The sequence below is a fragment of the Nomascus leucogenys genome, chromosome 1a, assembly GCF_006542625.1.
Source record: "Nomascus leucogenys isolate Asia chromosome 1a, Asia_NLE_v1, whole genome shotgun sequence".
Classification (NCBI taxonomy): domain Eukaryota; kingdom Metazoa; phylum Chordata; class Mammalia; order Primates; family Hylobatidae; genus Nomascus; species Nomascus leucogenys.
This window is the reverse complement of record NC_044381.1, coordinates 7,195,013-7,211,725: the sequence shown is the minus strand read 5'-3', so window position 1 is coordinate 7,211,725 and position 16,713 is coordinate 7,195,013. Positions and strand designations below refer to the sequence as shown.

General features: G+C 37.4%; 1 protein-coding gene across 2 annotated transcripts in view; it reads right to left on the bottom strand.

Moving 5' to 3' along the window:
• Nucleotides 1–16,713, bottom strand: part of UHRF2 (ubiquitin like with PHD and ring finger domains 2) — a 101,328-nt gene that overhangs the window by 4,799 nt on the left and 79,816 nt on the right. The window contains exons 9-14 of one of the 2 annotated variants that reach the window (XM_030811142.1): nt 15,324–15,428; nt 8,363–8,469; nt 4,931–5,093; nt 4,143–4,283; nt 2,369–2,465; nt 1,557–1,714 (exon numbers count right to left, since the gene is read on the bottom strand). In XM_030811142.1, the coding sequence (XP_030667002.1) occupies nt 1,557–1,714; nt 2,369–2,465; nt 4,143–4,283; nt 4,931–5,093; nt 8,363–8,469; nt 15,324–15,428 (771 nt within the window). Of the gene's footprint in view, nt 1–1,556; nt 1,715–2,368; nt 2,466–4,142; nt 4,284–4,930; nt 5,094–8,362; nt 8,470–15,323; nt 15,429–16,713 lie in introns of those variants that run through there. The other variant, XR_004029689.1, reaches the window with a different exon arrangement.

The window sequence follows — 16,713 nt, the reverse complement described above, 5'->3', positions numbered from 1 at the left end:
TAAATAAAACAGTGACCACTGCAGTCAAGCAATCTGGGCACAAGAGTACTAGTTTAAGAGGAGACTACAGATGTAGGTAGGGCTGCTGATCACAGGGCCTTTGGAAGGAGTTTGGACATAAATATATATACACATATGTATTTATTTAAAGTCACTGTTGGCTAACACCTGTTTTTTTCTGGTTTAATAAATGTGTTCCTGGCCTATCTGAAGAGAATGGGCATAAAACTTGTCCAGGGCAATAGTACATAACATCCAGAGTAATCACTAGCAGCAAGGTCACAATAATATGATCTAGGAAGGTCAGATTCTGTCCCAGTGGGATACTACCCATAGGGAAGACAACTTTCACATCACTCAGGTGGCTTTTTCCTCCATCTGTAATTGCTTCTTTCCCACCTACAGTGGAAACTCACCTCAGTTATCACTAACAAGCCCTATCTTTCCCAACCAGAGAATAATTAGGCTGATTAACAACTGCTTCCTGTATCTTAATTTCCTATAAGTGAAAATGAGTGTGACCTAACAAAGTCAGACTCTTCTTATGCCTGGGTGTCTTGGCTAAAATACAAGTAAACACTTCTCAAAGTGTAATCACTTTCCCCTGTCCTCTAAACATGTAAGCCTCATTTTGCCAAAGATAACTCAATGTATCACATTTGAGGAAGTAACAATTCCAATATAAATCCAAATATTTGATAAATTTCAGCATTTCTAAAAGTTTAAAAATCCTATTTAAAAAATTCTTCCTTAATAATAATCACTATCTCTCACAAAGGAAACTGTAGAGTTTTTGTGTTGCTGCTTTAAGTCTAGATAGAAAAGATATACAGACATAGGGGCATATCAACACTTTGGAGAGAAAGAAAACAGAAAAGTAATTGTATTATAAATGACAAGGGGTCAATATTTAATAGAAGATTCAAATTTATAAGTAAAATTAAAGACACAATAAGTGAAAAAAGAATGAAGAGATAGTTCATATTTGAAGCCTCCAACTTTAGGGATTTGATAAGAAAGGCTTGCTTGCAAAACACAGCTTAACACAAAACCCACACATTAATTAACCATGTGATTCCTTTTTACTTTAAAATTATGTGATTAAGAAAAAATGAAAATTTAAAAACAAAAAATACTTAATAGACAATCTGGTTAATTTTACCACTTAGTTTAACATGTAGCTTTTGAAAATTGTGCTGAACTGCTTAAGACTTATGCTGTTAGGTAACTTTGAACTGTAACAAAAACTTTCGTGGCGATTTTTAGATTAAACTGACCATGTTTCACAACTGAAAATTCTTCTGAGGAACAGTACCTCAAAGTAAAGTAACTTTGGGCATAGAGAAGTCAAAATCCAGCATCTAAGAGGTTTAAAGTAAATTTAGGTACATGTATATGTGTTGCCTCAGATTATTTCTGAAAGGTAGTGGCACTGGATTAGAAAACCGGGTAGAAGGATGAAGTTTTGACTGATGTGTGAAAAACATACTTCATGAGACAATTACTTATCATTTGTTAATATCAGAATGTTATTATTTAAAAAAATCTTCACATACTGGTCCTTCCACAAGATGTGCAAGCACTTCATCCCACAGCTTCTGGTTTTGACAATCTTCTCTGATGAGATGTTGCTGTTGAGGAGTTAGTTGAAAAGCCTCAACTGCTTCTGCTGAATCTGATGCTTTGTATACTTTGGAGGCGCTTGGACAGTCATCTAGATTTATTTTAAAAATTTATCAGCAGACTTACAAGTGGTTCTAAGCAGAACTATGAAACAAAAGAGTTAACTGGCACAAGTAATGTTTAGCAGAAAGATAACCAACATAAAACAGCATCTGATTTCCCCTAAAATTTAGGATACTGTTATTTCCTGCTATTTGGCTCTGACACTATTAAACAAAAGATTCATCTTCTACCATGCCCCCCCAGCCAAATCCTTTGCTTTCATTTCTTGTAAGTCTCTCAATTTATTTTCTTAATATTTCTCTTTATTAAAAAGTATGTTGGCTGGATGCAGTGGCTTCTGCCTGTAATCCTAGCACTGTAGGAGGCTGAGGCGGGAGGATCCCTTCTGCCCAGGAGTTCAAGACCAGCTTGGGCAACATGGAGACATCCCATCTTTACAAAAAATACAAAAATTAGCCAGGTGTGGTGGTGTACAGCCGTGGGCTACTTCGGAGGTTGAGGTAGGTGGATCGCTTGAGCCCAGGAGGTCAAGGCTACAGTGAGCCAAGATCTTTCCACTGCACTCCAGCCTGAGTGACAAGAGTGAGATCTTGTCTCAAAAAAAAAAAAAAAAAAAAAAAAAAAAAAAAAAAAAAAAAAAAAAGTATGTTGTTATGATTTATATTTTGCAATCATTACCTACCATCTGAAATTGGCCTTTTTGTGGTTCCCCTGGGCTGCTTCTTTGACTGTCCTTTAGTCTTCTTCCCTTCTTTATCTGAAGGGTAACCTGCTGGATACTGATGGGGGGAGGAGGGAGAGTACAATGCAGATTTAAGCTTCACAGAGAAGGGGGGTTTAGATCCCGGTGAGAAATTAAAAGGGAGGGGAAGACTACACTTTCTCCAACTGAAAAACTTTACATAAAAGAAATAGAATAGACGTTTAAAGGAAAAGAATTCAAAGCACAGACAACTCTTAAAATCCCAATTTATGTAGCTGTGACTACTAAGAGATTCCGTTTTATAATACACTGATCTGAAGTTTGAGATCTAAGAAAAATAAGTCTTCAGGAGTTGTGATTAGATTTCCTTAAAGTTTAAGGAAAGTAGAATACAGAAGTGAAGGTAAATGAGAACCAATCATAGAGCAAAACAGAATAGAAAGCAAACAGATTGGATCACAGTAAATTGTGGAGTTGATCTAAAAAAATATCAAAAACATTAAGGGTCAAACTTCTCATCTCCTAAAGTTAGGGGTAGGAGCTTTTAGAAGACCTAAAGCAACTAAATTACTAAATCCTCCACCAGCTAAGAGTTAGACTTGAAGTAATACATTCTATCTATCACCCTTATGTTCCAATGGCTACCTTCTTTGAGGGGGTGGGTGGGGTGGGAAGAGCATGCTTTGTAATAACAGTCATGCTTACAGCACCGTATGTTTCAGGCCTCAATGACTATTACTCATCATAGCAGATGGGCTCACATGCTTCTGCTCAGTTTCAAATATAACCTATCTATAACAATGCTCTCAACAGGGACAACTGAAAAATCTTCTGAAAGTGAATTTGACAAAGTTGTTTTTATATTAAAAAGAATTATTTTAGTAGTTGTTTTAGCAGCTGATGGTCTTATTTTCAACAATCAATTCTATGAGTTTAAAAAGACAACAAAAAGAGAAACAGACTTGCATTACAAGACACACACTCACCTGCCTGGGTGGTCAGACACTTGCCCATAGTTCAGCCCCTACACATGCAGTGTGGGCAGAGCCAGGGGAAATGATAAAGCTGGCAGTTTTTATGGGAAGCACAACAATGGGGAATGATGGGAGATGAACTCAAACCATGCTCTGAAGTCAGTGTCAGGGACAAATTCTAGGGTATACAGGCAGTGAAGGGATTAATGCAGCCATACCATCCACTACGCACACAGAATCAATGAAGTCTTTATGGGTTAACAGCTGAGCATGGGCAAAGGGGAAAAAAGACAAAGCACTAAAGGTGGTGGCAGGGCAGGGAAGCAGCTTTGCAGGGGAAGAGAGAAAAGGGGTGAGGAAAAGTGAGAAAGGGAGAAGGCAGACCACTCTTATAAAGCCACCTCCCCACCCTTCCCCTACCAGAGAGACACCCCCTGTGCCCTCTAGGATAAATGTCCTTTTCCAGGGCCTCCTATACCTAAATTTTATGAATCCCTTTCCCTCACACTTCAAGTCATTTCCAAATTGATTTGGAAATATTTTACTTTTAATTAACAAGTCCAGCTTTTCCCAAGCACAACCCTTGGTCCTACGGCAGTCTGACATCTAGGATACTACCTTTTCTCTTCTTTTCCTCTGTCTATTTGCATGATCTTATTCCTCACCCCTTATAGTCCACCAGTCAATTGCTGTGGGTTATATCCAGTGTTAAGGCATGTAGATAGTAGAGGTGTATATTTTTATGAACACACAGACAGCCTAGACGAATGTAATCTAACCTGTAAACGGAGACATAATCTCCTTGACCGTTCTATTCCTTCAGAGGTCCAAGGAGCAGGTTCAACATCATCTCTTCTTAAAAGATAGCGCCAAACCAAGAATCCATGGCTTGATGAAATCTCTGGCCAGTATTTCACCACCTAAATCACAATATTTCAGTGCCAGTTTGAGATTTAAAGTTTAGACTTATTCATCACATCAGTGGTATCAAAATAATCTTTGCCAGAAATGCCACTTCTGAATATACTGCTTTGCTATACGGATAGTAAGTCAAGAATATTCGCTAAAACAGTTTTGACCTTAATTCCTATTACAGTACTTCCCATATGAGGACTGCTATACATTTAATAGAGTAACAAGATTATGCTAATTAACAGAATTTGTATCGTAAAGATGGCAGCAAATGCCTCTTTTTAAACAAAGAACGCAAATCTATTATTATGTGCTCTGCTTTGAAAATCTATTACAACTAAAATCATTCAAAAAGTATATAAAAATCAAGTTATACAACAGCCAGTTACTTAAATAGCTTTATTATAGAGAACATACACTTACATTAAAAAAAAAAAAATCTTAACCCAACTCTGCCCTAGGAACTTGAAATAAGCCTTAAAAGTAAAGTGCTGAAGTTAAGAGTTTGCTTTATGCATCTGTTCAATTTCCAGAAAAAGTAGCAATATAAGATGGCTACTGTTTCCTCGAGCCCACCCACAGTAGTTTCTTGCAACAACCCTGCCTTGAAAGCCCAGGAAGAATGACAAACAAGATGTCATGCCAGATAGAGCACCTTATAAATGCCATCATATCTGTTGCCTTCTTCAGGAGCATATTTGCTGATCTTCCTCCCTTTAAAACTGCGTATCACTCTGACTGGCTTACCAGCTCTCCAATTCCGAGACTCTGCTCCAATTTTATCATCCAATGGAGCATCACAGTTTAGGGCCAATGCCCTAAAAAACAACAAAAAAGTCTTTATACCACGTAATTTTTCTTCAAGCATACAATCGAGTCATTAGCTCAATTAAAAGGTGAATTATACCTTACCTGATGGTTAAGAGTCTATGATTCTTTCCATATTATTCCAGATAATAGGATTATGCTTTCCCCCACCAGCAGAGAAGACAAATCAGTTTTCTGATGTCACCCCCAAGCCAGGGGATTGGTTCTCAGATAGCCTGTAGGGTTCTTCTGAAAGTAATAACATCTGTGCCACGTATAATAGAAAACAACTAGAAATACATGGAATTTTTCTTTAAATAACGTTTGTTGGGGGAAGGGAGAACGTTGGAAAACTAAAGCAAATGATTGTTTCAATAGTGATCTTTGTTAAGGGTGTGAGGTGAATTGCTGGAATAATGTAGAAAGAAATCCAGAAATATAAATTTGTGAGCAAGATACAAATGACCTTCCCAGGTCTACTTTCCACATTCCAGACAATAGAGAATCCTTAAAGTTTAAAAGATATTAAGAATAAGTGGTGTATCAGAATATTCTTTAAAGGTCTCCATAAAAAGATAAATTTCAATAAGCCTGAAGCATCCAAATGCCTGTGCTAACGACAATGAAGACTTCTGGCTGCTTGAGATCACTACATTTTACTGATAATGCATTAATGCATGGTCAAAGAGGAACACTGAATTGGAAGTAGTAACTGACTTAGCTGGAACTTACTTAGTATATACATTCACCTAATAGTAGTAAATCAATGAGCTTATTAGATGTTAGAAAACCTTACTCTTGGGAGAACCTAGTTGTACCAAAATCTGTATTTAAATTATTTTTAGTATTTTAAAATAACAATTTTAGAATCAGTTTAAAATTAGCATTTTCCTCTAGGACACCTACATCTTAAGTGAAAAGAAAACACTGAGAACACTTAAGGTTTAAAAAACAAAAAACACAACTATACCCAATCTGGTGAAAGCAGATACGACATAAAATACTTCTTCAGGGTTTAATTCTTTTTATGCAGGCTCAAGTTAAAAAAATAGACTTCAAGAATATGACTAACCTATTGAAAAGAAACATCTTGACCATAGTTATATTTTTAGTGAGTAAATAAACCTGAAAGTATTTTGTTTTAAAAAATAACTTATATAGCTGTGGTCAAAGAGTTGAAGCTTCCCAAGTTACCCTTTTTTTAATCTAAAAGGAAGATGCATTAAAATTCTGGAAGGTAGAAAAAAACACAGCCATCAACTCTAGGGCTAGTATTACGTCTTACTTACAGAATACCTATTGAGATATTATACCTATTTTATCTTAAAGAGCTAGGGTAAGTATTACCTTCATGTCACTGAATGGAATGCTTTAATGCTCACGGATACCTTCAGTCATAATTACTGCCACCACTAACTGGTACTGTCAACTCACTTCTGGCCTCAGGTAATTAGGCTATTCAAGTATATGAAAAGAGTCCAAGAGGATGAAACTGGGCAATACAGCAACAAAGCTCCTCCATTAATCTATCTGCCACTCAACCAGTCAGGTGCCTCTGACTGCCCTGATAAAAGATGGCCAGGTTACTTTGCTGCCCTCCTCAGTTTCTTAAAGTTGGAAGAGCTGGGAAGAAATAGGAATAAACTCAGCAGCAAGAAGGTGTCGAACTACCTCTTAGCAAAGAAGCAAAAATGAATTCAACCATACACTACTGGGGAAAGAGCATACTATGGGTCAGCGCAAAGGGCCTTTCACCTCAGTTTTCATGTTTGTAAGACATACAGGTACCTTTGCTCAAGCACTTTTACAATCACAAGGCGTATTCACAACTTAACGTATAAACTGACAGACGGGATGTTAAAGTCTCTCTGATAATTCAATTCTAAATTGTTTTCAGTTGATATTTCATTTTCACTATCTCCTCTTTACAGCAAACATGTTTCCTGCTTGTCAATTACTTTCTAATGAGACTGTAGCGGTACTTATCAGATTATCCAAAAGTGTGAAAGGAATCTAACATGTACATTACAATGGTGGATAGTTATGAAGGAAGTTCCTTTCAAGCAAAATTATCGATTATTAAAGGGAAAAATAATTTTCAGATTTGACAACTTGAAAGAGTCCTTTTGCAAATTTGAGATACATTTTCATTGACAACAACACATCAAAATATTTATTTTAAGACATTCTTCTTGAAGGACTGCTTTCTTGCTAGAAAAGAATAGCTAAGCTCCTGTGTCTCAAGAATGTTTTCACCAGCAAATCTGACCTGTCTCCTCTGCTGGTTCAGTAAAAATAATCCTACTGTCAGAAACAATATAGAACACATAAAAACAGAGATTCTATGTAAATTGATACACATGAAAGTCTTGAAATCATACTCGTATATTCTTTACATCACACAGTAATCAGAAATTAAGGGGACACTACTTAAAACTGAGTGATGTAGACTCAAAGTGAAAAACACTCAGTTTTATTCAATCGACGAAATACCCTTAATAACAGGATATAAAAACAGTTAACTTTATGAAACGTTCACAAAAATTTCAGTAGGACAAACTATAATGTGATTTTTGCTATCTGGTGGTCTGGGTTACTTATTAATATTGGTATTAGCATGCATTTATAAAATAAAACATTTTGAAATTAATAAATTTTCTGTACCCATGGGAGCTGAGATGTCATTAGTATTTCTATGGAATAAAGGTCAGCACACGGTGGCTCTTTTGTAATGTCTTAAGGGGATTTAGTTAGAAAAGATCACTTTTGTAACTAAATGAACATTCCCTTTAACAACTCTTAGAAGATATCTGATTAGCAGACATTCTAAAAGTACATTCAGTACAGATCTGATTAAGTTACCTTATGCTTCATTTATGTACATAAATGTGGCTCCCAAACATAACTTTATTTCACATTACTGAGTTTACTCTAAAAAGGAGTTTGTCACTTTTAGCTTTGACCAATGTAGTAGTAGACAAGCCACCTTATTCTCAATTTCACTTAAATTACACAGGCTCCTTTCCTTCAAAGTTGTTAACATTTTCAAATGCATACCACATGTATACATTAAGACTAGAAATTATGGCATTTAAAAAATAACGGTATAAAGATATGTTAGGATGCTGATAAACAATTACATAATCAGGCACTGGAATTTTAATTTCAGATCTTTAACTCCCAGTTTGAAATTCTCCTCTGCAATGTAAGTTACAATTTACAGTCCTATAATAAAACTTTTATTCAATGTTCAAATTCTAAACAGTGTTTACAATAGTACCTGTTCATGTTTGTTAATGTTTGATCAGCTGAAGGTGCACCAATTCTTTTATTACCAGCAAGATTTTTACCACCGCTTCCAGTGTATGTGAATTCATCACCTCGGTCCTGTCAGAGAAGATTTTCTTTATTAAGAAAGCTAAACCCAAGTATAATTTCATCAATTCTTATTTCAGAGTCAAAACATTTCATTAGGATGTTATGAGTTGACGTTTTCTCTTGAGGCATCTCCCAAAATAATGCAAAATTTAAATGCAATCTTGTGTGTAGTATACCTTCAAGTTATATAACTTGACCTAACACTTTCACTTTAAATTATACTTTTCAACATCTCCAAATATGGTTAGTCTCATGCTATATATGTAGTAAAATAATCAATAGAATGTTACAAACAAGGTAAGGTCTTATGGATTTAAATATTATATTTTATTCAATTCAATGTTAAAACTTAACAATACTAGCTTGTAGGTTCTTTATAGATAATACCACTTCAACAAACACTCCATAACCAAATTTCCAACTGACATCTACACCATACCTAAGTGTGCTGCCTCAAATTTCAAATTCTGGCATTGACAATAAATAAGTACTACAAAAGCAAGTTTACCTAAAAACTTCACATTAACTTTTTTTTTGAGACAGAGTCTTGCTCTGTCACCCAGGATGGAGTGCCGTGGCACGATCTTGGCTCACTGTAGCCTCTGCCTCCCAGTTTCAATCGCTTCTCCTGCCTCAGCCTCCCAAGCAGCTGGGATTACAGGAATCTGCCACTGCGCCTGTCTAGCTTTTGTATTTTTAGTAGAGATGGGGTTTTGTCATGTTGGCCATGTTGGTCTCGAACTCCCGGCCTCAAGTGATCCACCCGCCTTGGCCTCCCAAAGTGCTGGGATTACAGGCATGACCCACTGCGCCCTGGCTTTCATATTAAAATTCTAACAGCATAGTTAAGTTCCCTTTATTTCATATTCTGTGGGTTCACCCGTATCACACATTCGGGTAAAATAATCGCCTCCCATTAAGAAGAAATTTGGAAAAAATTTGAAAAATCTAAAAGTAATATAAAGTATCTACTAAATGTTAAAAAAAAAAAAAAAAAAAGGCCAAAAGATGTTATATACACTAGCTCTCCAATTACTTCTACAGCAGCTACAAATTTATATGGATATTATTGTCTCTATCTGATTCAGTACTGGAAACAAATTAAGAAAAGTAACTATCAGTGCACAATTAATTCTACTAATACTAGCAAAATAGTGATTCTTTAATGCAAGATCATTTTCATTAGTTTAGACAACTTAGACAATGATGTTTTGTGTCTACTAAATTCTTATGATAGAAGTCAATTATTTATACTTTGTTTTTCCCTTGGATTAAAAGCCACAACTAAACATCTCATAGTCTTAAAGTGTTATTGGTCCAAAACCCTTAAATTTACTTTCACCTTTTGTTAATCCGATATTAAGGTCTACATATTTTTTAAACAAGGTATTATGAAACTTAATCTTTAGTATGTATTCTATGAGAAGGAATTCTAATAAATACGTACATCTAGAACAGTTTAGAATACTTCTTAAACTGATCAAAACCAGTCTTCCACCCGGTATCTGGACAGACTCCACAATATTCATATTCATAACTCTGTCAACTTTTCAAGTTATTATGGGAGTGCCATAAAGAAAAAGTAATGGAAAGTAAGAGAGCATAGTAAGACAAATGTAAGCTAAATAGTATTTAAAACATTTCTGATTATTCTTCAAGCAGCAAATCAAGGAAACATGGCTAAAATTCTGTACCATTAACTCATTTGTACTTTAATCATTACATCAACAAAAACATTATATTATCACGAGGGAAAAAACTGTCAGACTGTAAGAACTCAACCATATTATTTCAGGCTATTTTTTCTATGCAAAGGCCAGGCGCGATGGTTCATGCCTGTAATCCCAGCACTGTGGGAGGCCAAAGCAGGAGGCCTGCTTGAGCCCAGGAGTTCAAGACCAGCCTGGGTGACATAGCGAGACCTTGTCTCTATTAAAAAATAAGAATAAAATATTTTTCCTAAGGAAAAATAATCAGCCTAAATTTGTTGCATCTTCTAGTCAATGATCCATTAAATTGTGCCTGGGAGGCAGTAGCCTAAACAAGTTCTGCTGCCTGGGAAGAGCTCACATAAAGCAGCTCTGTGTACACAAGGGACATAGCACTGCTCCAAAGTAACTCAGTTCTTCAGTTATTCCCAACGTCTATTATTCTCCCAAGCTGCTAAAGCAACTGCCTAAGACAACAAGCTGGATGCTCATATTCTTGCCATCATCAAGATCAGGTGGAAGACCTTTATCCCAAACTTCTCAGCCTCCTCCCTATAGACTATCAGATAAATAATTCCAAAGCACAACAAAGACAAACATTCCCCAAACTCCTTTAATGATTTAATTCAAGGTTGTCTAGACCATAGCCTCAAATTTTACCAGTTTCTCTCATAATAACCTTTACATCCCTGCAAAACTGTACCACTGCTAGTGGAACACACATCTACTACTGGGGGATTAGGTGGTGTTAGGAGAAGCATTTTACATATAATTCATTTAAACCTCACAGCAAGCCTTTAAGTACTATAAATCTTATTTTACAGATGTGGCAGAGGTTCAGTAAATCGCCTAAAATCACACAACTAGGAAAAGAGATGGCTCCACAACCAGGACACAAAACCAGACTCTGGCTTCCGAGTCTTCTCCTCAACACTGAGCAAACGACTTCCCAAGACAACTGAGAGAATGCAGATCATCTTTGTGCGTCCTCACTTCTCAAAAGAGGTCACCAAAATACAAGGCACTAAAACTGCATTTGATTAATTCTTAAGTTACTAGGCTAAAATATTAACTCAGTTATCAGCAGGTACGCAAGAGTATTACATCCGTTCATCCAGACAGAACAAAGATCACTGGCTTCATGAAATTTATACCAAATTCAAGAATTCAGGCAACTTTTTTTCTTAAATGTGAAAAGCTTATTCAGGTTTCCTTTTCCTAATCCTATAGATATACTTGCCTACGATAGAAAGATCAAAGAGTTGAAAACGCTTATAAAATATATAAACATTTCCAGACACATTTTAGCTGTCGATCAAGGCCTGTATGTCATCTTAGTCCTAAAATTTTTCTTCACATTATGTAATAGACTTAACTAAGACAATTAGCAGTTCATCAGTACTTAGCTTCACAAATGTTTTAACGTTTGACTAACTATATTCAAAAACATGGAAACAAGAAAATAAACTTCATATATTTAAGATAATATTCTTTTCTTTTTTTTAAAGACAGAGTCTCACTTTGTCATCCAGGCTGGAGTACAGTGATGTGATCTTGGCTCACCGCAACCTCTGCTTCCTGGGTTCAAGTGATTCTCCTGCCTCAGCCTCCCGAGTAGCTGGGATTACAGGCATGCACCACCACGCCTGGGTAATTTTTGTACTTTTAGTAGAGACAGGGTTTCATTATGTTGGCCAGGCTGGTCTCGAAGTCCTGACCTCAAGTGATCAGCCCACCTCGAACTCCGAAAGTGCTGAGATTACAGGCATGAGCCACTGTGACTGGCCTTATTTAATATTCTGCTACAGAGAATATAACTAACATTTGAGTCCGTGCTATGTGCAAAGGGCCACATAAATTATCTCATTTAATGTAATCATCTTCCCGACATAAAATACTATTTCTTATTTTTACAGATGGGGAAGCTGAGTTATCAGAGTTAAATAATTTGGCCCAAGTCTCAAATACAACAAATGTCAGAGACCAGATCAAATACAATTGCCCAGACACTAAAAACAAATGTTAAAGAGACTACATTTCTAGTTGGTTTATTTATAAAGCCTTTAAAAAATTCCAAGAGCTGACTGTAATAAACTATGTAACATCTTTTGCATTTCTGACAAATACATAAAGACATAGCTTCAAAATATGGATGCTAAAGAAGAATGCAAAGGATGAACCTAAATATTTCCATGTTCATTTACTTTGCCATGTTAATGTAAATGCACTGCCAAATCTGCCTTTCAGAAAGACAGCACGCTTTTCTATTTCTGTCTGAAAACATACTGTATTTTGTGTTCTCCCTCCATAACTACTCGAATTGATTCATCTTTGTAACAATTCATGAAAGCAAGTAAATACCTGAAGACCACATATCTCATAAACAGTAAAAAAACAAACAACCCAATTAGAAAACGGCCAAAAAACCTGAAGCGCTATACTACTAAAGAGGCTATACAGATGGCAAATAAGCAAACGAATCACGTCCAACAATAAGATATCACTACACACCTATCAGAATGGCTAAAACAAAAAACAGCAACAACAGCGAATGCTGGTGAGATGCAGAGAAACTGGATCACTCATATATTGCCGACAGGAACGTAAAATGGTATAGTCACTGGAGAAAACAGTTTGGCAGTTTCTTACAAAAACTGAACATGCAACTGCCACATGTGACCCAGGAATTGCACTTCTGGGGCATTTATTCCAAAGAAATAAAGACTTATGTTTACAAAAAACCTGTTCACAAATATTTACTGTAGCTTTATCTGTAATGGCTAAAAACTCAAAAGAACCCAGCTGTTCTTCCATGAGTAAATGATTAAATGAACTGTTGTACATGCACACCATGGACTAGTACTTGGCAATAAAAAGGAATGAACTATTGATACACGCCACAATCTCCAGAGAATCATGCTGAGTGGAAAAAGCCAATCCTGAAGGTTAATATATAGTATACTACATACTTCCATTTATAAAAATTCTTGAAGTGACAAAATTATAGGAATGAAGAAATGAGGTTGGGAGCAGTGGCTCACGCCTGTAATCCCAGCACTTTGGGAGGCTGAGGTGGGCGGGTCACTTGAGGTCAGGAGTTTGAGACCAGCCTGGCCAACATGGTGAAACCCCATCTATACTAAAAATACAAAAATTAGTCAGACATGGTGATGCATGCCTGTAGTCCCAGCTACTCGGAAAGCTGCGCCAGGAGAATCACTTGAACCTGGGAGGCAGAGGTTGCAGTGAGCCGAGATTGCATCACTGCCCTGTAGCCTGGGAAACAGAGTGAGATTCTATCTTTAAAAAAAAAAAAAAAAAAAAAAAAAAAAAAAAAAAAAAAAGGCTCGGCACGGTGGCTTATACCTGTAACCCCAGCATTTTGGGAAGCCGAGGTGGGCAGATCACCTGAGGCCAGGAGTTCCAGACTAGCCTGGCCAGTATGGAGAAACCTCATCTCTAGTAAAAACACAAAAATTAACCGGGCGCCTGTAATCCCAGCTATTCAGGAGGCTGGTTGCGGCAAGCTGAGATGGTGCCATTGCCCTCCAAGCTGGGCGACAAGGGCAAGATTCCACCTCAAAAAAAAAAAAAAGGAGAAAAGATTAGTGGTTGTCAGAGGTTAAGAAGTAAGAAGCAGTGGGGGGCTATGTCTGATAGGTGTAGCTATAAAAGGGCAACACAATAAGGGAAACTGTGGTAATATAAATGTTCAGCCCCTGACTGTACAGTGTGAATATCCTGGTTCTGATATTGTACTATATAGTTTTGCAAGATGTCACCACTGGGAGAAACTGGGTAGAGGGCACAGGATCCCCTTCCCGCCTTTTTTTTTTTAAAAGGAGATGGTCTCGCTCTCTGTCACCCAGGCTGGAGTGCTGCACTGGCATGATCATGGCTCACTACAGCCTCGACCTCCTAGGCTCAAGCAATCCTCCTGCCTCATCCTCCTGAGTAGCCAGGACTACAGGCACATGCCACCATACCCAGCTAATTTCTCTGTTTTTTTTTGGTAGGGACAGGACTTTGCCATGTTGCCCAGGCTGGTCTTGAACTCCTGAGCTCAAGAGATTCACCCACTTCAGCCTCTCAAAGTGCTGGGATTACAGGCATGAGCCACTGGACTCGGCCCTCTGTATTGTTTCTAATGCTACATGTGAATCTACAACTATCTCAAAATAGTAAGTTTAATTTTAAAAAATAAACTCTATAGATTTAACACGGGAACCAGTTTTTACTTTTTAAAAGAGAAAACTTAAAGAAGAATGACAAAAAAAGCTCTATAGAGGATGGGCACCGTGGCTCACGCCCATAATCCCAGCAGTTTGGGAAGCCAAGGTGGGCAGATCATCTGAGGTCAGGAGTTCGAGACCAACCTGGCCAACATGGCGAAACCCCAGCTCTACTAAAAACTGACTGGGTGTGGTGGCTCACACCTGTAATCCCAACATTTTGGGAGGCCAAGGCGGGAGGATCACCTGAGGTCAGGAGTTCGAGACCAGCCTGGCCATCGTGGTGAAACCCCATTTCTACTAAAAATACAAGAATTGGCCAGGCGCAGTGGTGCATACTTGTAATCCCAGCTACTCGGGAGGTGGAGGCAGGAGAATCGCTTGAACCTGGGAGGAGGAGATTGCAGTGAGCCGAGATTGAGCCATTGCATTCCAGCCTGGGGTGGCAAAAGCAAAACTCCGCCTCAAAAAATAAATACATAAAAATACAAAAATTAGCCAGGTGTGATGGCAGGCACCTGAAATCTCACATACTTGGGAGGCTGAGGCAGGAAAATCACTTGAACCCAAAGGCAGAGGTTGCAGGGAGCTGAGATCGCACCACTGCACTCCAGCCCAGGTGATATAGCGAGACTCCGTCTCAAAAAAAAAAAAAAAAAAAAAAAACAAGGAAAAAAATAAAAGCTCTATAGAGAATATGTTTTCCTTGTAATAATCACTTCACAAACACATGTAAGTCAAACCAATACATGTAAAGAATAAACACTGTCAAATGATTTACTTTCTAACTTGTATAAAACTGATTACTTCAACAAAAACTGCTAAAAAGACACAATAGTATTTGATGTATCCTAGGCAAAGCTATTGTATTTTACAAATGATCAAGGCAGGTACTAATGAGTAAGGTTGTATAATGACTTACGACTTCATCTGCAAATCCACCAGCCAGGACAAGGGAATAAGCCCCATCATTACTTCGACCATGAATTCCACCAACATGGGGTCTGTGAACACCTGCTTCGCTCACCTATAAAACAATTAAAGAGAGTTTCAAAATATCTCTGAACAGTTAAGATACATTTACAAAATGCTTTCATATATATTATTGGTACCTAAAGACCCAAGAAGTGAATCTCACAGAGTTCTATCTTTTGCTTTCTCATTTTAAATCTCCTCAAACATAACCTTTAGGTTCTGAGAATTCTAAAACTGATTGCGTAGAATTCTGAGTTGCACAATAACTAGTAAATAATTATCTTATGTCTATTGGAACTTCCAGCTCAACTCAGCTAAAAGAGGACTAGCAGCAGTCCATATCGTTTCTCTCTTATTTCTAGTCTTGGATAGTGGCCCTGTTGCCTACCTAGTTTGTGAAGTCAAAAATGCAGGAGTTATGTTAGCCCCATTCTTCTCCCTTATTATTCCTCAAACCCTTTTGGTTACAAGGATTGCTGATTTTACCTCCTAAATTTCTCAAATCCATCTTCTTTTACTTCCACTGTTCAGTCTTAGTTTGAGTCATGAATGCTTACAATAGTTCCTTTTTTTACTGCCTCTAGTTTTGCTCCTTCAAACCCAACCTATCTATCACAAACTGGATGATTCTTTTAAAAATAATTCTGCTTTTGACTTTCAACTGCTTAAAATATATTAAGTGGTCACACAGTATCAAACCCAAGTCAACATGATTTATTACTCTCTCTAAATATGGCTCCTATCTATTTTTCCTAGCCTTATCTGCAGCTTCTCCTTCAAGGAACATATATGCCTGAGCCAAAACTACTCAATGTTGCCCGAAAATGCTATCCGTTTCTACTTTAATCATTTCTACTTCAATGGATGACTGCTTTTCCCCTTGTATCTTCATTCCTGCCTCACTGAAACAAGTGTCACTTCTTTGTGAACTTCAAACTCCCTGAAAAAGGTATTGTAGTTCATCTGTTTGTCATACAATTGGTTTTTTTTTTTTTTTTTTTTTTTTTTTTTTTTTTTTTTTTTTTTTGGTAGAGACAGCGGTCTCACCATGTTGCCCAGGCTGGTCTGGAACTCCTGGGCTCAAGGAATCCTCCTGCCTCAGCCCCCAAGAGTGTTGGGATTACGGCATGAGCCACCACGCCTGGCCAATACAGTTGTTCTTAGCAGAGTAAAGGAAACTGAATTCAAGCTTGCACAATAATTTGGGGCGGGGGTGGAAAGGCACTTTAGAAGCTTTTAGAAGCCAACAAGAAGGTGATAGCAACAGAACCTGGAAAGGTTTTGGCTTTTGAAACAACTCAGCAGAAGGTACCATTTGATCTCCCCACCTCAACCCT